The sequence below is a fragment of the Glycine soja genome, chromosome 15 (genome assembly GCF_004193775.1).
Source record: "Glycine soja cultivar W05 chromosome 15, ASM419377v2, whole genome shotgun sequence".
NCBI lineage: Eukaryota > Viridiplantae > Streptophyta > Magnoliopsida > Fabales > Fabaceae > Glycine > Glycine soja.
The window spans coordinates 44,064,233-44,085,484 of NC_041016.1; the positions used below are offsets into that span (position 1 = coordinate 44,064,233).

Consider the following 21,252-nt stretch of genomic DNA (forward strand, 5'->3'; position numbering starts at 1 on the left):
ATTATTAGACTTTTGAATAAATTACACTAATCATCCCTTAAATTTTTATGAAATTACACAAACTATTTTCTTTGTTTTTTTAAACAATTATAGTAATCTCCCTTATAGAAGAGTATAGTGTAATGTTTTTCAAATAATCAAGAGTGTTACTATATGCAATAAAGGAGTGTTAATATAAAGGAGTATAGTGCATAACTGGACTGACCACAATAGGCATTAAAGAAAACTTGGATACAGTATTGATTTCTTAGTTTTCAGCCAAACAATTATATCTAGCAGTTAGCATAATGTGCACTATTGTAACATGTAATATCAATGGAGGCTTTATCTTTTAAGTCAACATTACTTATTTTAAGGAATATTGATTTGGGGACAACTTTTATGAATTCCTTTCGAGCTTGCCACACGGCCCAAGGTCCAGAACAATTACATTGTTGCTTCATTTGCCAACTACTACTATATAAAATATTTCATGCATACAGGTATCAATCTAATATCACTTTACACATCTCTTGCTCTGACTTTGGCATCAGAGGGTCTATGTAGGTGATTGCAGGTTCTGTACCTGTTGGAGCCGCCATCACTTGCCAGAATCCTCTATCCATCCACCACCATCCCATTGGTCTTTCCTCTACACCTTGGACTCTTATCACAAAAGATTATAAATAGAAGATTATGCACTTAAGAAAGTTATAATCAATAAATTATAAAATCATTACAATTTTAAATGCCCTTGTGTCTTAAAAGAGTCAAATTCCTCCTAGAATCTATATAAAAATTGATGAAGATCAGTTAAAGGCTTCCCGTCATTGAATATGACACATCAATGTATTCCATCATCTTCATTTTTACTTTAGACTTAAATCTTGCCTTGTTCATTGAACTTATTTTGCCTAATGGCATTGTTTGGGGCTATTAACGACATTGGTTATAGCTCTATTTGAACCATACATTCAAATTGGGTTCTTAAGTATCTTTTAGTGGGTCTTTACCACATGGGATTTAATAACCCTCACTAATTTTTACTCCAATGCGGTAGAACTCAACATAAGCTCTTCATTTAAGAACCAACTTAAAAAATTCACTGAAATTTCTCTAAAGAACATCATATTCTCATATTTGACATAAGTTTTTTAAAAAGTAATATAAAATACTCGTATTTACCTTCCTTTCCAATCTTCTGATAGAAAAATGAGTAGTATCCTACATTCTCATCGCAATGAAGCTATTTTTTATAATAATTATCTAGATTCATTTTTCTACTCTTTTTTCAATTTTTAATTAAACAACTTTTAATTTTTTTTCTAAAATTTACTAAGTAATACCTCTAAACACAATATACTTGGAAATGTAATTTCTGAAAATATAATATTATACTTTGAAACAATTGTACTGTGAAGAATATTAAGATCAAATAAAATTCTGATTAAGAATTGAATATGAAATTCCGCAACATCAATGTCTCTATTCTGATGCAAGAAATTGAAACTAGGTCCCCTATGTATGCATATAAAGTTATAAACATAAAACATTCTGTAGAAGAGAAATTTACATAATAACAAAAGAGCATATATTGTCAGCTTTCCCTGCAAAACAGCAAAATGAACTACCTTCGGTATGTCACATAACCGATCCATCACCTGTCATTTGCACATGAAAGGTTTATATATGTTAGCCGTTATTTAAATATTGCCTACCAAGTACAGAATGCAACTTTGTAGTTTGACCAACAACTTAACCAAATGCGAGTTGAGGCAATATTTAATAGTTTATGAATAACACGTTATATATCATAGAAAATTAAAATTACAGAAATCTCTCAATATCATATTACTGTTTAACTTATTTTTATTTGTAGGTTATTATCGAATATTAATATGTTTATTAAATACTAAATTGATTAAGTTAAAAAATAATTTAAGAATTTTTTTTGCAAATTAAAAAAATTGTTATAAATAAATTAAACAAGTTAAGATAAGCAATTTTTTAAATAAGTCAAATTCAAACTTTAAATTAATTTTATTTAAATAAATAAGTCAAATTTAAATCATTTTTTTTACAAGTCAGATCTAAATTTTTAGTGTTTTTCTTAACTCGATTTATTTACACCCGTTTGTTTGGTGACCCAAACAAACCACACCAAGTTTGGCTCGAGATAAGTGGAATAAAGCAACCAAGGATCGAAATGGCATATAGCTATAAAAATTATAAAACAATTGTCAACAAGTCACTGGTGTGCTTTTTTCATACTCTTATTCCAGGATTCCCCACTTCCCCGTCTCTAACTTTCTTTCACATCCTTAATTTTCACTTTATTGAGTCTTCAATTTTTTCTTTCTTTTCAAGGCATTTCACTCTCACAACAATAGGAATCATGGACATGAATGATGTCAAGACATGATCGGTTGCTAAATTAAGCACAACTATCATGAGAATACAAAGTCCTCCTCCAATATTTGAGATGCAAAATGGGAAGATTTAACAACTATGGGAGAAATCTTTGTATGCAAGAAAAATGAATCAGACAACACACAAGTGTGTTGACACGGGTGGAAAGAGATGGTGGCAAGTGAAAAATTAGGGGGTGTTTGGTTTGACTGTTTTTTGTTTTCATTTTCACTGAAAACAGAAAATGGTGATGAAAATGTGTTTGGTTGGATTTTTGAAAATATTTTCAGTAAAAATGAAAACAGAAAATAACCAGAAAATGAAAACAATAAAATTTTGTTTTCAGTTGAAAACATGAACCTCATTTTGGATAAAATGAAAATGCGATGAGAAGAAATGTAATTTTAAACAAATCTAAAAATACAAAAAAAAAAACAAAAAGTCAATATATCATAAATTTTTAGTGTTTTTATTTCCTAAAAACAGAAAACAAAAAGTCAAACTAAACATATTTTCAGAATTCTAATCTTTTGAAAATAAAAACAGTTTTCAGAAAATAAAAACACAAAATAAAAACACAAAATGAAAATGCAAATCAAACACACACTTACTTAACCACTCAACATATAGACTGAAAATACAATTTGATTTTTATTTTATTTTATTTTTTACTTCATCTTGAAAATTGAAATCAACCCAATTTTCAAATGAAGGTGAGCCTAAACATTTCCACTAAACCGGTGGATGCGTTTATCAGCACCAGGTAACATGTCTAATGTGAAATGCTAAGAAAAAAACAATACAACTACATAAGAGTGATGTTGCTATAGATATTGGATTATAGCAATGAATGGTCAAAAGAAATTTATTATATCTACGAGATGTGACATTCTATTGAAAATGTCGTGTTCATGTTACTTTAGTTAGAGAATAGTGTTGCAAACAATAAAAGAGAAGTAAGAAGAGTATTGTTATATTTTTTTTTATAATATCCTCATACTAGCTAGTTCTTTAAATATTTTATAAAAAAAGAATTAATTAAATAAATAAATACATTTTTTATCATAAAAACATAAAAAAACTCAATACTTGATTTATCTACTAAGAAAATAGTAAGATGTCGTAAAAAGATTTAAATCTATTCATTTACATAATGGCCATACTTATATCAATGAAACCAGAAAAAATGGAAAGAAAAAACAGAGAAAGCAATAAACTCTATTGAAAGGCCTCATGACACATTATAATTAGATTTACCTTTTGGTATTAGATAATGTTATACTTTCAAACATATTAGAAAGGGTTTTTATATTGTGTTAACGAACATTTAATATGAAACTAAAAATATAATTTTATTAAAAAATATTATATCAAAATTATCAAATATATTATTTTTTTAATTTAAACAATTTAAACCAGTTAATATATTGTATTTAATTTTTTTACATCAGGTAACTCTCTCTCTCTCTATATATATATATATAACAATGGACAAATAAGTCATACTATTATATTTTGCTGGGCAAATAACAAATATATTAAAAAGGTTCTGAGGTACCGAAAAGCAACGTTACAATAGTATAAGATCCTCTGGTAGTATTGTTGGTGATATAATATGAAAAAGTGATATAAAAAATGAGATGTATGAACAGGGTGTTTAGAAATATTAAGTGTCTAAATGTTAAAGATTCTAAATTTTTGGTGGGTGAATGAAAAGGAGAAGTGGAGATGAGAGTTCTCTTGTCCTGTGGTAAATATCAAAAGTCAAAACTAAAAAAAACAAAGTGTATTAAAATCAAAGTTGATGTGGATTGCGAGATGTAAGATAATATCTGTATACAAAAATGCAATTGAATCTTTCTCACTCAATCACACGCATGACATGAGATGAGTGTAACACAGATGATAATGTGGTAGTGGAAATGCAACACATTCTCAATAAAAAGGGTACGTGCATTCTTTGTCTAATTGTCCTTTGATTGAAAGTGACATTTTTAAGTCACCACTACTCTGAGACACAAGAATTTTCTAAGTTTTTGCCTAGTAATAACCAGCAGAGTGAACTTTTTAGCTAATTACCAGACAACCCAAGAAGCAGTACATAAAATTTAGTAAAATTCAGTTATTTTTCATGTGTTTAAAGTCTATTTTTTTAAAAAAAAAAAATTGGTCTTAATATGATTTTATTCCTTATTGTTTTTAGAATATTAGAGTGAGGAACCAAATTCACAAATTGTAAAGAAATAAGAGGACTAAAACCAATTTAATCGAAAATTGGAGAATCTAAAACTCATCTTACCCTTTTTAAAATTTTATACTGAAGCAATTAATTTTAACAGCACACTAAGGAGGGTGCTAAATGTTACTTGAAGTAAAGCTAGGCCAATTTTGTACCTTTAAGCAATCTCAACAAACAGAAGCAGGGTAAGCACTAGTTGGAACCCCAATTGCAGAAGAACATTCCCTATTGGTATTCTTTCCACTTCCATTGTTTCCCAATTGCAGTTCTGAGACACTAGGCACATCATTTCTGGTATCAGCACCATGATCATACAGAAACCCCTTAAACACATGGCCACTAATATGAACCGTGGCCATGTAAGCAATCTCATCTTCACCACTCCCAATAGCAGACACTCTATGGCACCTAAACACAGCGGGTGCACGCACATGCCGTGGCAAAGACTGCTTGAAACCAGCATCTGCAATTCAACAAAATCACTCACACATCCAAGCTCCAAAAATTTTACCACACATTTGAGTTGTTCCAAAGAAAGAAACAACCTGTAACCTTTTATTAACTTATTTTAACAAGTACTAGGAAAAATTAATCAAAATTCAAAACACTTCTCTAACTTGTTTTATTAAATTTTATTAGATAAAACATGTTTTTAGTTCTTATATTTTTTTATGAAAATTAATATTAATATCTGTACTTTAATTAACTTTGATTATGTCCTAAACTTTATAAAAGTAGTGATTTTTTTCATTCTTATAGACACTTTTCATCTTGAGGAAGGATGAAGATCACTACTTTTCTAAAATTCTAAGTATCAAATTAATCAAAGTAAAAGTTTAGAAACTAATTCTAAACTTTCTCCAAATATACAAGGATTGAAAACATACTTTATAATCAAATTTATAAATAAATATTCAAACCAGGTCTGCAAGTTTAGTTATAACAACAAAGTTTTTAGGGTTTTCGTAATATCAAGAATTACAATGAATTTGTGACTGATCATATATAATTTAAAACTTTGAAATCAAGGTTTCGAAATATGGTCTGCAGCTGCGATTTTTCGGCCTATTGAAGTGTTGGCAACCACAATTGTAATTACATCAGCTTTATTTATCTCCAATTTCTCACAATATCAGAAAAACACGACAAAACCATCACAATTTAAAACCTTTATTAAATAAGTACTTAATTAAACTATTTGTGAAATGGTCTTAAACATCTTTGAATTAAAAGAGAAAAATGAAATCACCTTGTTGACTATCAAAGCTCTTTGTTGGGGTAGCATTGGAAGTGGAACTGTGAGAGGTAGCAGCAACATTCTTTGATGACCCCAAAGTTCTTAGCCTCTTGGAAGCATTACCATCGTCATCGTCATTGTGATCATCACCACTATTACTGCCACCGCGTCTATGAGACACGGGGACCCACGTGCTCTTAACGTGAGTGCTGCAATCAAAGCCACGTCCCTTGCAACAAGTCCTGCACCTTCTGAAGCTGCAATCCCTCTTGGCCCTATTGCCACAATCTTGGCACACCCTGAACTCACCACCACTTTCCTCACTCTCCATCATTTGCTTATTGCTCCCCTCATCCTCCATGTTCATGACACCTTTTCTTGTGGAATTCACTTCAGTGGGACCACACATCTTCAGGTTCCAATAGTTGGTGTTGGTGTTGTTAGTGTTGTTGTTGGCACAGTCTTGAACCTGAGCATGAACATCATTAGTGTGTGGCACTGTTAGGAGAGGGAAAATGCCAAGGCCAACGCTGAGAGAGGCTTGTGAAGGCAAAGGGAGGTTGGAATGGTGTTCTGCTGAAATGGGTTGGTTTTGGTGTTGGTGTTGTTGATGGTGGTGAAGTTGAGAAGGAGTTGGAGCTATGAGAAATAGGTCTCTAAGGCCTAACATGTTCATTGTAACAAAGTTTTAGCAGTCTTTGAGGTTTAGAATTTAGAGGGTCTTTATTTTGTGAGAGAAAAGGCGTTGAATGTTAATGTTTAATTATGTTTTTTGAGGTTGTTGGTGTTGTGTTGTTGGAGTTGGATGTGGTGATTTTATAGGGAGAATGTTTTAGGAGAGGGTGAGATTGAGATTGAGATTCCCTTTGATGGAAATTGGAAACTGTGGTGTATGAGTGATGATTTGGTGTTTGTGATTTTGTGTTGTTTAGGATTGAGAAAAGGGGGGTTTACTAGTATTTGTTTTGGTGCAAAAAGACATTACTGCTACAGGTTTTTCTTCTGACACTGAAACTCCACTTAACAGATTCTTGGAATGGGTGGAAATTACAGGGTGGAGTTTTTGTGATGCCTGCAAGTGTAGTTAAACCTTCTTTATAGTTTCTTACACGTTTTTAGTTCTGAATTCATTGCTGAAGAAGGGTCATCATTATTGCCTTCTGTTATGTTAGAAACTCAACAAGGAAAAACTGCAAAAGCAAGAGTTTCAAGGTGACAAAATTGTTTCACAAGAATAATTTTTTAATACTACTACTTTCAAGACTAATATAATTTTTTTAATTTTTAAAATAAAATGTTTTCAAGTTTTTATTATTCATGTCTGTTATTACTTTTTAAACATATTTTTCCTCTCATTTCTATACTTTGAAAATTAGTTTTGGAAATTATTCTATAAAATAATTTCAAAAAGTAAAGCCAAAAGCATAATCAAACAAACTGTTTTTTCAAAATTCTCTCAACATATTTGTTAAAATTATTATTATTTTAAAATAAGTTCAACTGAATTTGTGTTGTGAGATATTTGAATGAGAAAAAAAATAATTTATTTGGTGAAAACGTCTATATTATAATTCAATTATATTTAACATGTTATTAAACTTTTACAGTAAGGAACTAAAAAATTATTTCTCAAATTTAATAAACTAAAAAGGACAAAATTTAATTTAAAAGATTAAAAAATAAATCATTTGAGGAACTAAAAATATATTTAATTTTTTTAAATGTATATTTTATTCAATATATAACATTGTTGTGAAATAATGTAACTTTTGGAATTATTGTTGAGAAAATTAAAGACTTGTCTGTCTGTGTTTACCTATTACGGTAATACGGTGAACTTCAATTTCATCTAACCTTTACATAATTCCAAAATTCTGTAAAAAAAAAAACACACAATTGCAAATTGGATCCAACTTTTGCAATTGAGTATTTTTTTTTCTTCCTTTTTTTTTTTCTTTTGAAGAGTCTTCTTTCACATTACCCTAAATGTTTATTTTATTTCTGTTCATTCTATTATATATTAATGTGATAATTACTATGATAGACTAACTCCTATCATGGAATTATTGTTGAGAAAATTAAAAACGTGTCAGTCTGTGTGTTTACGTATCAAGGTGAACTTCAATTTCATCTAACCTTAACGTAATTGCAAAATTCTGTAAAAAAAAAAAAAAACATAATTGCAAATTGAATCCAACTTTTGCGATTGAATTTTCTTTCACATTTCTCTAAATGTTTATTTAATTTAATTTTGTATACATGTTAATTTTAAAAAAATTAAGCATAGTTTTTCTTAATTTCGTATGAAATTTGGTAAATATGTGTCACCATCGTTTGAGTTATATACTGGTTTACTTTCAATTTCTTAAAATTGAGTTAATGATAAAGGATTTACATAATTTATATAACGTCATAAGTTTAATTTCATTATTATCATTATATAAAAAAAATATTAATTTATGTTCAGCATTCTTAGAAAAAACTTAGATACAACTAGAAGTGATGTTTGGAACCAAAACAAAAATAGACAAACTCCTATCATATAATTATATGTAGCCGTCAATTTTCAGTTCATTCTATTACTGTGATATATTTAGTTTGATAACTAATTAATAACTTCGAACTTGGTGAAAATAGCCAACTTACATATTTTATTTACAATTCTTTTCTTGTTTTAAATATCAGTATTGTTTTATCAATTTTCCAAAGTTATACAAAACACACACCTTCTAGCTTAAAATATGGGTAGAAATTTTAGAATGACCTTTACTTTTTTTTTCTTTAAAAAAAGTTACTCTTTTTTTTATAAATTCAAAAAAGTTACTATCATATGCATATTTCTTTTGATTATTATTAATCCCTAATTTAAAAGACGATGAGAGTCCTCTTCCAAAAAAATTCAATAAATAAAATGAAGAAAATATTCGAACTACGATACAGATAGAAAGGTAAGGGAGAAAAAAAACAGAGAGATGGGAACAAAAATATGACAATAATAAGGGGGGAAAAAAGGAAAGAAACAATATTTTTTTATCAGTGAAAGAAACAATACATAAATACTGTAATGAAATATATTTAATTATAAAAATAAGATATTCTAAAGGTTTAATAGGAACTTAAATATATAAAATATATTTTTTTATGCATAGAAACAAAGATATAATAATAATAATAATAATAATAATAATAATAATAATAATAATAATAGAGACGGGAATCATCTTAAATAATATAGCATTAAATGTTCACCAGATGTTATGTTCATTATAATGTTTTAATCCTAAAACAATAAAAAAAAGAGTCAAATATGTTCACTGTAAAATTTAAAAATATTCATTTGGTTTCTAAAAAATAAAATATATTTTTGTTAGTTTTCAAGTGATAATTTTATTAGATAATTTTTTAACGTAACTATCATTTAGTTATTTTTTCTTTCTATCTTTTCAAACAAACTTATATGATACTAGAACCCACTATTCAAACAAACTTATATGATACTAGAACCCACTATTCAAACAAACTTATATGATACTAGAACCCACTATTATTCCATTATTTTCCCTAATATCATCCGAAAATGCAAATAAATCATTCAAAAAGATATAAAATTGTAACTTTTTGGAGTTTTTAACGCTCAGAAATTTGTTAATTCATTATTTTGGGAAATTTTAACCTTTACAAATTTTTTAATTTATTTATGATTAAATTACATTTATAAGTTTGTTAGTTACGTCATATTAATGTCTAACAAAATTACAAAAATAATTTGATTTATATTTTATTACTTTGTATTGTTTAAGATTTTAAAAATAATTTTAGTGTTTATGATTTTGTGTTATGATTTAGTTACTTAGTAAACTTATTATTATTAGTTATTATTGAAGATTATTAATATTTCGTGTGATTTAAAATTTTAAGATTAATTTGTTATTTTAAATACTTTGTATTGTTAATAATTTTTTAAAAATTTTTGTTTTTTTTTAAAGGGCGGGACAAACTAGTATGTTCAACCCATTAAGTTTGAGTAAGTTAGTCTGTTCCACTCTATTTTTTGATGGGTTAATGGTGAGACAAGTCAAAATAGGTCTTACCCGTCCGTTTTGTCATTCTTATCTTATTTAGTCTAATAGATATTGTTTTGGTTACTCTATTTAGTTAGTTATAAGATTATAAAAATATCACAATGATAATTTTTTTTTATCATTATGTAAAGAAGTAAACTATTTAACAAGTTTTCAATATTAATCTTTTAAAATTTAAATTTAACATGTTTATATAAAATAAATAATATATACTATAAAAATTTATTATATATTATCATGCTACTATAAATCATTATATATGCAATATTCTTTTCTATAATAATTATATAAAAAATTATATTAAAAATTATTTTTAATTGATATCATACCGACAACGCGTTGTGAAGTCGATTAAACTCTTAATATAATCAAATTTTAAGATTATTTTTTTTAAAGATAAACAACCTAGATGTGTGAAGTGTAAACATTTAACAAATTAACCTATGAAGAGTTTTAATTACAATATTATTAAATTTGCGGACATTAGCCGATTGTTCTGAAAACAAAAGACTAAAATCATTTTCAATTGTCATAATAAAAATAATTAAAAAAAATATATGATAAATACTCATGGTGTTATCTTAAAATAATAAAATAATAAATTTTATGATGTAATAAAAACAAAGAAAAAATATTAATTAAATATTATATATATATATATATATATATATATATATATATATATATATATATCATTATTTGAAATAATAGTGCTAAAAAACAAAAATGCAAAAGGGTAGGCAAGGGGCCAGCATCTATGTCTATAATGGGGTCATAGACCTAGAGACTAGAGAGTGTGTCTACATATGCAGGTCATAATCATAGCTCTACACTTATCAACAGGATGTTTGGAACAAATTATATAACGTGGATCGGATATTTTCTTTTCATGTCCAATATTCTCATTACACATAGATAAATATTTATCGTTTCTGTTTTGACATAATTAATTACATTAAAAAATTGAAAGCAAACAAGCACTAAGTGATTCATAGATTGGTCTTATTGGAAACAAATAGTAGCCCGTATCACCAAGGCCTATGAGCCACCTTAGGGCACCTCAATGAATTTTACTGGATGAAAGTTGGCCCCTTCTTTCATGCATGTTTGGCACTTTCGCCAATTGATAATGATGTATATTGTGGGATAATGAGGTCAGGATCCTTTATGCTAACAAATCAAAAATAAAAAAGAAAATTAAATAAGAGATTCTTTATCTATTTATTACTATTAGGATTTTACTAATCATCCTATTGACCACTCGTTAAAAAATTAATGAGAACAGAGAAAATAAGGGATAATGACTAATGAGATTAGCCGATCAGGATCATTTTATACTTAACAAATTAAAAGTAAAAAAGAAAATAAAGAATCCTTGATCTATTTATTATTATTAACTTTATTCTTTTTATACATGTTAGTAGTATTATATATTTAAATAATTCGTTTTTATATGTTTTGGATATTATTTAAATACATTTTTTTTAATTATACATAAGTTTTGGATATTATTTTCACTTCAATAACTCGTACTAATCTTGAATATAAATTTTTATGATGTAAATTATTGTGATAAAATTTTCATTTTAATTAGGAAATAATACTACAAATATCTCAAGAACTATAACCCAAGTTTTGTCTTATTATCTAATCTACTATCTACTATATTATAAAAGAGAACTCCAGGAAAATTATTGGTGTGCCCGTGCTTCAGCTGATGACACATGTCCATTTTATTGGCTTTTTGGTCATTTTATGCCCCTTCAGCTTTACATTTTGTGTCACGTTTTATGCCACGTTGAGTGTTTAGCTTTGATCATTTTGTTGTTGGTGATGCACGTGGCTTCTTCTCCAGCGTTTCTGATCATTTCCCTACCAACTTCAAACCTGCTTCCTTCATTTGTGTCATTTTCCCACCAATTTGTTTTCTCTGTTTCCATTCTTTCTTCTTCATTTTGGTGTCTTCTTCAATTCCACTTTTTCCTTTTGCTTTCGGTTGAGTTTTAGAGCTGCTGAGGGCTTCCATCTTCATTATATTTTTTGCGATTTTATTTCGGGTTCTTTTTCTTTGAATGGTCTGATTTTTTGTGGTTTTATTTTTGGAACATGTTACAGTAACAACGGCGGCTTTGGCAAAGAATTTGTGGGAGAAGTTAAGAAGAAAATAGAGGTTCTTATATTTTGATTTTATTAAAACTGTGTTTATGTTTTTTTTGTCTGATTTTTTGTGGTTTTTTTGGATGCTTCGTTGCTATTTTTTCCTTGAAAGCCTGTTGCAAATTATTTTGGTATCGCAGGAAATGATCCAAAAGTAATAATTTTCCCTCTCTTTTTATTTTATTTTTGTGGTTGAGTCACAAGATTCTTCTCCTGTTAAAGCTGTTCACGTACTTTATAACAATATATATGAGTGTGATTTTCAATTTCTTGAATCTGAAATCTAATTACATGCATGTTTTCTGTATAGGCTCTTCAAACTATTGGAGATTCTCTGTAACTTCAATTCAAGCAAGGTGTGAGCTCCATCTTTTTCTTTAATAATACCATATATAATTAGTTTAGTTTTCGTTCAAAAAAAATATATGTCAAAGTGATTTTAAATAATTTTGATCCTTATTTATTATGTGTTTGTCTATTGAAATTTTGTTTTATCCCAAAGTTCATTATCTCAATCCTAAAATTCTGATTATTTTTGGAAATTGATAACAGTTGACGTTGTCCAATAGATCAAAGATTTCTATAAGATCTCCAGAATCAAGTGACAAGGAGATTCATGCATGCGAAACAAATCCAAAAAGAAACACAAACAAGATACATAGAGAGTGTGAGTGGAGATGAAGAGGGCAAGAGAGTTGCTTGACAATATATATGATTTGATATTATTTTGTTGTTTGTGAAGACTTTAATTTTTTTTTTTTTGCCCTTGACTTGAATGGGGTTCTAATGTATTGCTTTCTTTTTGTTATCTATTTGTGTGTGAGAGCAGATGGTTCAGGGTCGTGCTACTCTTAGAAAGCAATGAGTAATCCCTTTGCAGGGTGCTCACCAAGTGTTTGAGAATATCACGCAGCGAAAGATCCCCGAAACCCAAATTCACGCAATGTGCCTTGCATGCCCATCAAGCCTAATTTGAAGGTTTATTTTAGTACTGAATCTTATTTAAGCAAATGGGCAAAGATTGAATTAAATTATACTCATAAAATTTTAATGAATTAATTACATCAATATGTTTCACTTCAAAAAATTGCATAAATTATTAATGAAGTTACTAAATTTTATAGTTGAATGCATGTTATATTATTGGTTGGAAGCACGAGAATAAAATTGCCAGTTGTGGAAGTGATCACATTACATTATCAATAATGACATTATATATACACTCTAATTTATTCAATATTGAATAATTTGTGTACTTTCTTTTTGTTGATTGAAAATCCTACTCTAAACTTTGTTCCTGTGGCATTTGTTTTTACTATGGTGTGCAGTGGCCGAAAGAGGCATGGATTCTGGGTCAAGATGTTTCTGTCGGGTTCACTCCAACCACGTATACTATTCTTTTCCCTCACTTCTGGTTCCCGCTGTGTGCTCTGCTTCACACTACTGCCTCTCATCCACTCCCTATCGCTGCAATTTGTAACTATTCTAATTGTATTGTAATTTTGTTATTAGGATTCTCGCTAAATGTTATTGTCTCCTATACACTACATTTGTTATTAGTTGATAATTTACTCAATTCTTTGTGAGATTGACACTACTGATTTTTATCTTGACACGATCCATGTGCATTTCCTAGGGGTCTATTTCGGTGTGAAGTATCTTGAATAGATAAGATGATTCGAATTTAAAAGTAATCATAACGCAATACCTTTTCTTTTGTTGAATTATGCCATACATAAATAGCAACTGTATAAAGAATAAATATATAACTGCTGAGTGTTCTTTTACAACTTGATGAATAACAGCTAATAAACAAGTACCTTAACCATCCCCTATATAACTTTCTACTTTCAATGCGCAGTATATTTGTCATTTTGGTTCCGGCCTTGCCTCTTAAGCCTCTTAAGAGGGACAGGGTAGGCTATCTCCAATTTCTTTTATTAATTGACTTTTTTTTATAATTAAAATTGCTTCTAAGTAGAATTCTTTTATACTTTTTTTGGCTTCTGTTTCTACTTCTCTTATGTAGCTCATAAGTAAAATTGGCGTATCTTGTGCTTATTTGGAGCCAATTATGGCTTGCACAAGTTGCTCACACTTCCATGATCTATTGGAAATGAACTTGCCTAGCGTTTGATGAAAGTGTGGTGACATAACAGACAAGATCTAAGAGGTCCTTGGAAATTCAACAATTGAGGGAGCGTAAGAAAGAGTATGACTTGAAGACAACAATATCTTTGGTTAAAGAAACAGCTAAAACCAAGTTTGTAGAAACAGTAGAAGCCCATTTCCGCCTCAACATTGACCCTAAATATAACGATCAACAATTAAGAGCAACAGTGAGTCTCCTGCTACTTGCTTGATTAACTAAATTTGGATTCTCTTATTATTATTATTATTATTATTATTATTATTATTATTATTATGATGATGATGAATTATTATTATTATTATTATTATTATTATTATTATTATTATTATTGAAGTCAAGTGACCATGACTATGCTAGGGTGTTGCCTAGGATATATGCGTGATTCAAATTTGTTACCATGAGCAGGTCAGGACAACCACGGGATTTGAAGAAGTAAGTGTTCCTCTCATTTTTCGTTTCAATTTTATTTTATTTGAATTTTTCATGCTCTAGCACACTAGCTGATCTTTTTTGTTTTTGGGATTTGGCAAGTACATGCACAAGAAATTTAAGAGTAAGTCTGTTTTTTCATTTCAATTTTATTTTATTTTAATTTTTTCATGCTCTCTTACACTCACTACGTATTAATCCGTAATTATCTTTTTTGTTTTGGGGATTCGGCAAGCACATGCACAAGAAATTTCATAGTAAGTCTGATTTTTCACCTCAATTATTATTATTATTATTATTATTATTATTATTATTATTATTATTATTATCACTACTCAAGTCAAGTGATCATGACTATGCTAGGGTGTTGTTTAGGATATTCCCGTGATTCAAATTTGTCACCATGAGCAGGTCAGGGAAAAAGTGTTCCTCTCAGCTTTGTAAACATTTGTATGAGTATTTCTTGGTTTTAACGGTTGTGTATTTGAACAATGTAGCTATGGAGAGTATCATGTAATTTTGCATCTATGATTTACAAAGCTGACGGAACTGTTATTCTACAATCAATATTTACTTTATGTTTGGAAATTTGCATTTTAATGTGGTTCATATTATTCTAATGCGAACTTTTTGTTGTTTTAGCTTGGAGCAAATGCCATATTGGCAGTCTCTCTTGCAGTCTCCATAGAGCTGGTGCTGCTGTCCTAAAAGTTCCTCTTTATAAGGTATTTATCCATGAGTTGTGGTACTTAATCATCTCAAATGAAAATGCAAAGGGAGAGAACAAAAAAAACCCAGCTAATACAGAAAATATAAGCAACAATTTACAATATGACACACATATTTTCTTGAACTACTTGTCAAGCCTGTTGAGAATCTTTTCACTGCTGCTATCATACAATTGGAGAAGAGGGGAGCAGAACGATCTGTGGGAGCGTTATGTTTTGGTGACTGTTCTTGGCAGTAGAACATTCAACATATTTTTGTTATTCAAATTTATATTGTGCAAATTTGTTAGCATATAAATTAAGCTCCAGTTATTTTGATTCTCTGCCATAAATTCAAACTTAAAATTTTCTAACTGGCAGCTAACCTTTTTATGTACCTTGAACCTAATCATTAAAAATCTTCAAATCACAAAAATATGTTTTTTAAAATTCTGAATCTTAGAATTTTTGACTTTTTTCCTTGGAAAACTTGATTTAGTTATTTTAATCAAATTGCTCGAAGTATTTCTTACATTACTAACTTCAGATCTAGAAACAGTCCAGAAATATTTAGGATAAATTTTTGTATAGATATCTATCTTTTTACAAGTCACATATTATACTGATCATTTATCTGACAGGCTACCTTTTTTGTTGCTTCTTTTGTGCTTGGATGTATCAATATCATACGTGTGATGTGATGTGCTTCTGCCATTTACAGGTTCAGGATCCACACGGAATTAAATACAATGGAACAATTCAAGGTCTAAAATATATATGGAGAACTTAAGGTTTTCATGGGCTGTTTATAGGAAATGGTACTAATAATTGTCCTAAATTCTGCTGTCCAGTTCTTTAGTTATGACCAAGCTTTCAAGTAAGCTTTGCTTTAGATATACACTGATGTACTGCACTTTTATGATGATAAATTTGTAATGATGGGATTCTGCCATCCTTTTGTATTTTAATTTTTTCAAAATAGTTTTCTCTAAGCATGGTCACTCTTTTGGCAAAGTAGTTTCATATGAAATTCCAGCATTTTTATATATCCATGTCCAAAAGGGAGGAAGCCAAGATTAATGCATGGGAGAACTTACAAAAGGTCAAAGGATGAAAGGAAACCTTCACATCCAATTTTGAAAGGGGGAGATCTTATTGGATTGGATCCTATCTCAGTTTTTCATTCAAAAAGAATTCTCCCTAGATACATAATACACATGGCATTCTATTTTATTTTATTTCAAAATTAAATCAATTTTATAAGTTTAAAAAAGACCTATATTATTTCCTATCTCTTATTATTATTATTATTATTATTATTATTATTATTATTATGTAGGCTTTGTTCTTTTATAGTTTCTTAGTTTGTTTTCTAATCAGAAAATAAATTATTGTTTTATTGAGCAGATGTGTGCAACTTGAGGTGCAATATCAACAAAAGGTAACTCTTTTTTTTTCTTTTCATTTTATGTCATTTTTATAATGGTTTTCTTTGTCTTATATATTACAAATGACAGACATACATCACATTAACTTAGAAACCTTATATCCAGAACTATGATACTTCAACATTCCACTTTGCTATTGTATGTTTGGTCTCTTTGGGTTCCTTAAAAAAAGGATGCACTTTGGAAAGTGGTTCATCTTTTATAGATATTAAGAAATCAAAATTTTTCATCCTATTTTGATCATTTTTGCTTTGTTATGTTCTTTTATAGTAATATACATATAAATTAATTTTTTCCTGATATTGAATACTAATTTTAGTATTCTATTTTCTAATATGAAGATGTTGATGTACATCTACATCTATAATAATTTTTTCATTCGTGATGATATTCATTATATTACGGACACGATTTTGATGAATTGTCCTTCTTTATCCTTGCAGGGGATGATATTTATTATATTATGCTAAATAACCTTTGCTGCTAGCTATGGGATTCACCACTGAAGAATTAGAATGAGATCATGTTGTTAAAGAGGCATTTGCTTAGTTGATTATAACTGACTAACTGTTATATAATTTTAATTTTAATTTGAAGTTTCCTTAATCAAGTGGCCCATACATATGCACGGGTTTTAAATTCACATGAACACCATGGTATTTTGGTGTTAATCTCCATTTCCCTGTTAATCAGCTTTATCATTTTGATGTCCATCAACATGTAAAAAATACTTACCAAACAACCCGTGCATATGCATGGGTTGCAGACTAGTATACTATAAAATAATACGTGGCTGACCGGTCAATCAACATTATCTTCTTGATGAATCAGTGTAAGACGAAAAAAATGGTTGTAGTTATTTGCAATTCACATTCAAAAAGTTAACTTTTTTTTTAATTCAGTTTTAAATTTTAGTAAACTTTGAATGAAATACTAGTAATACATTTTTAATATACTCTATTTATTATTAGTTAAAATTTATTAATATCAAAATTATTTTGGTATCATTTTATGACCTAAAATATTATTAAAATCAATCACTACACTATTATTATTATTATTATTATTATTATTATTATTATTATTATTATTAGTTTTAATCTTTTCATCTCTAATAATTCACCAGTCATCGACAGTTTATTATTTATTATAAAATTTAATAATTTTACAATGTAACTAATATTTAGTTAATTAAATTGTAGAATTTAATTGTGTAAGTCCCATATTTTTTAAATTATAAAAAGAATCTATTTATTCTTTTGTTCTCTCTCTTAATTAACTAGCTAGGCAGGTGATTAAAATCTCCTTCATCTAACTTTTTTTGGCAGTCTCATATTTGTAGGATTAGGCAGAAACATATATATAACATGTGTAGGTTTAGGTGAGTCGTTTACGCACCTTGTACCCACAACACATAACATTACGCATGTGAAAATCTACTACACACTAGTAGTACCATCTTTAATTACTGCAAATCTGCCATAGCTACTAGCTACTATGGTACGGTAATATGTTCAGCTTACCTAGTCCAAATTTGAAAGAAAAAAAAAATAATAGTTTTTTTTTTTAAAAAAAAAGCATTACAAAATGTTTTATAAAAATATCTGATTGTTTTTTAAAATATATTGACCCAAATATATATTATATATGTTTTAATGTAGTTCAATGGATAAAAATAAAATCAAGAGGTTTTGATCCTTTTGCAGTCAAAAGTATTTTTGCATCTGATTTTTAAACATGTACTTAGTATTCTAAACCAAACTTAATTTATCTGTTAATTAAGTTTTAGTATGGACATGCCCCAATACTAAGCTACACCTGAAAAAAAAGAAATAGAAGAGTAAAGCAATATGCTGTTTGTGATAAGAAAATAGAGATTAAAAAATAAATTGAAGTGTTTGCCCTGATGGGGTATCTAAAAAATATTAATTCAAAATGTTGACCTTTACTCAATAATTACAATGAAAAACGAATATTTTTCAACATTGCATTACCACTAAATTGCGTGCAATATCTTTCTTAGTTGAATTTAGTTGTGGGTAATTTGCTTTTAATAATTTAGTTGTGTTTTCAATAGCAATAATTTAAACGAACACCAATACGCACTCACAGTAATACTATACTATCTAGTCCCATGCCTAAAAAGTAAAAACCATGAGCATCTCGAGATATTATTGAGATAGTTTTAATTAAGCTGAGCAAATCATGGATTAAGACGAGTTTATCGTTGTTTTTATCTGATTCAAAATTTTGATCAGATAATTTATGTAAATTTGAATCCTACCCGATCAATATCCGAAATATATGAGATGAAATTGGGTTAATATGATATTTTAACATAATATATCAATATCAACATTATATATTTTAATGTTATTATAAATATAATATCATGTAATACAAAAATATTATCTAATAAATAAAATTATTATTAATACAAAATTATTCAAAAATATTTTACTCTTGGATCATACGACATTAAACTGGATTGGGACAAGCTCAAGCACAATACAAACTCGTCCTAAAAAATGCAATCAATTCTAATTTCAAAATTTAAATTCATCCATATCAATTTATTGGATTAGTGGACGAATTGAGTCTCGCTCACTCCTAGTTTTAATTTATAATTATGAACTTCAACCATTTCTCTGATATTTTTATAATAAATTTATTGTTGAATCATTTTTGTACTATTTCTAAGTTTGATAGCTTGAATGCACACAGTATACTGTATATATAATTCATTAATGAATATATGTGAAATTTAGTATGTGGTGGACCTATATTGAACTCAGGTGTAAAAATGCACCTTCTTATGAGAAAATTACAAGTATTTTAAAATTTTATATTTTGTCTCTTAATTTTATATATTTAAATTTATTGTCCCCATTTTCTCACTCATTCGAAACATTTATTTAAAAATATTATTAATTTCGACCAAAAACATATGATAATTAATAATTAAATTATAACAAAAAATATTTACAATTAATATGTTTTAATTAAATTATTTATGAACAACTAGTAATTGCTCTATTTTTAAATTAAAGCCTCTCCAAATAGAATAGATAATCGGGAAAAAAATGAGAGAAGGTTGGCCATCTATATACAATTTCATTGGATGCCAATTGGGCCTCTAGCATTTTATGCTACGGACACTCTACATTCTAGGCTCTTTTTTTTTAATCCAAGGATATACTTTTACACTAGTTCTACACGAAGTAAAAAGATAAAAAAATAAAGCAACAAAAAGTATAATAAAGGTTAAATTAATTTGCTTGTTCTAAATTATTTAATAATTTCTAATCAGGTTCTTAAATTATTTTTTTTTCAATTGGATTCTAAATTTTTATTTGTTTTTTAATTAGGTCTTTTCCATTAACCTTTAATGGCAGGAACATAATTTAAAAATATATAAATTCAAAGATCTAATTGAAAAATTTGTCTAAGGACCTAATTAAAAATTTTCAAATAATTCAAGGATCTACAGAGTAGAGTAATATCTAATTGAAAAAATTGTTTAGGAATCTAATTAATTTTTTAAAATAATTCAAGGATCTAATGAGCAATTCTCGGATTTTTTACTCAAGCTTTCATAGTATTCTTCTCAAGCCTATGTAGATTACTTTTAAACTTAATATTTTCAACTCTACAAATCTGCACTAAGTATTCTCAGCTCTCTCAACTAATATTCTCATCTGCAGGGTATAAACTAATTATTCTCAAACTCTAAAAGCATCAATTCCCTGACTACACTTCTACTTTCTCCTTATAGGTTTTGTTTGGATGAGCCTAATTCACCCCTTCTAAATATATTCTTCAATTAAGTGATATTTTTGTATATTTTTTTAATTTTATTTTTAAATTACTCAGCAAATTTTTAAACTAATTAAAAAATTAATTAATTTTTTAAACAAGATCTTGTATTTTTTTCTTAATTAGGTCTATGTCATTAAATGACCGTGACCTAATTAAAAAACAAATAGAAGTTTAAAGACTCAATTGAAAAAATAATTCAAAAAATAATTTGATTAAAAATGATCAAATAGTTCAGAGAAATGAAGATTAATTTAACCTAAAATAAGATTCATTAAAAAAAATAATCCTGCATATCTATAATTATATTCGTAGTTTACTTATTTTAATGTTAGATAAAAATAATTTTGGAAACAATTTTTTTTCTATTAAATATAATTAAAAACATGTGCGCTAATTGATTTTAAACATAAATCAATATTAAGATGTCTGTTTGTTTATTAAAAAGATACATTTTTTTAATATCAAAAGACAAAACAAATATAAACTTAATAAACTGATATAATTTGAGAAGATGAGTACTAGTTAGAAACTCTGATATTATTTTTTTCTAAAACACTTTATTATTGATTAAATTTGTTAAAAAAACACAAGTAA

General features: G+C 27.9%; 1 protein-coding gene and 2 long non-coding RNA genes across 4 annotated transcripts; 2 read left to right on the forward strand and 1 right to left on the reverse strand.

Annotated features, from left to right (window-relative positions):
* Positions 1-313: 313 nt before the first annotated feature.
* LOC114387493 (protein LATERAL ROOT PRIMORDIUM 1-like) lies at positions 314-7,000 on the reverse strand. 2 transcript variants are annotated; one of them, XM_028347689.1, is made up of 4 exons: positions 5,877-7,000; positions 4,783-5,090; positions 1,611-1,640; positions 314-645 (listed from the first exon to the last, which is right to left on the reverse strand). In XM_028347689.1, the coding sequence occupies exons 1-2, from the start codon at positions 6,538-6,540 to the stop codon at positions 4,795-4,797; spliced, it is 960 nt and encodes a 319-aa protein (XP_028203490.1). In that variant the 5' UTR covers positions 6,541-7,000; the 3' UTR covers positions 314-645; positions 1,611-1,640; positions 4,783-4,794. The 2 variants fall into 2 exon arrangements, with proteins under 2 accessions (XP_028203490.1, XP_028203489.1); XM_028347688.1 differs by lacking the exon at positions 314-645 and having other exon boundaries at positions 1,446-1,640; positions 5,877-6,999.
* Positions 7,001-11,856: 4,856 nt separating this feature from the next.
* LOC114386906 lies at positions 11,857-13,573 on the forward strand. The gene is made up of 5 exons (XR_003661198.1): positions 11,857-12,116; positions 12,414-12,459; positions 12,656-12,770; positions 12,933-13,081; positions 13,432-13,573. It is a non-coding gene; the product is annotated as an uncharacterized LOC114386906 (long non-coding RNA).
* Positions 13,574-15,087: 1,514 nt separating this feature from the next.
* On the forward strand, positions 15,088-17,546 carry LOC114386879. Its single transcript, XR_003661191.1, has 4 exons — positions 15,088-15,409; positions 16,113-16,209; positions 16,799-16,832; positions 17,283-17,546. It is a non-coding gene; the product is annotated as an uncharacterized LOC114386879 (long non-coding RNA).
* The last annotated feature ends 3,706 nt before the right edge of the window (positions 17,547-21,252 follow it).

What these genes read in the sequence shown, in the direction of transcription:
- LOC114387493 (XM_028347689.1), bottom strand. Translation starts at nt 6,540, where the DNA reads ATGAACATGTTAGGCCTTAGAGACCTATTTCTCATAGCTCCAACTCCT. An exon ending in GAGCTTTGATAGTCAACAAG is followed by an intron (nt 5,091 to 5,876) that starts GTGATTTCATTT and finishes GTTGAATTGCAG; the next exon opens with ATGCTGGTTTCAAGCAGTCT.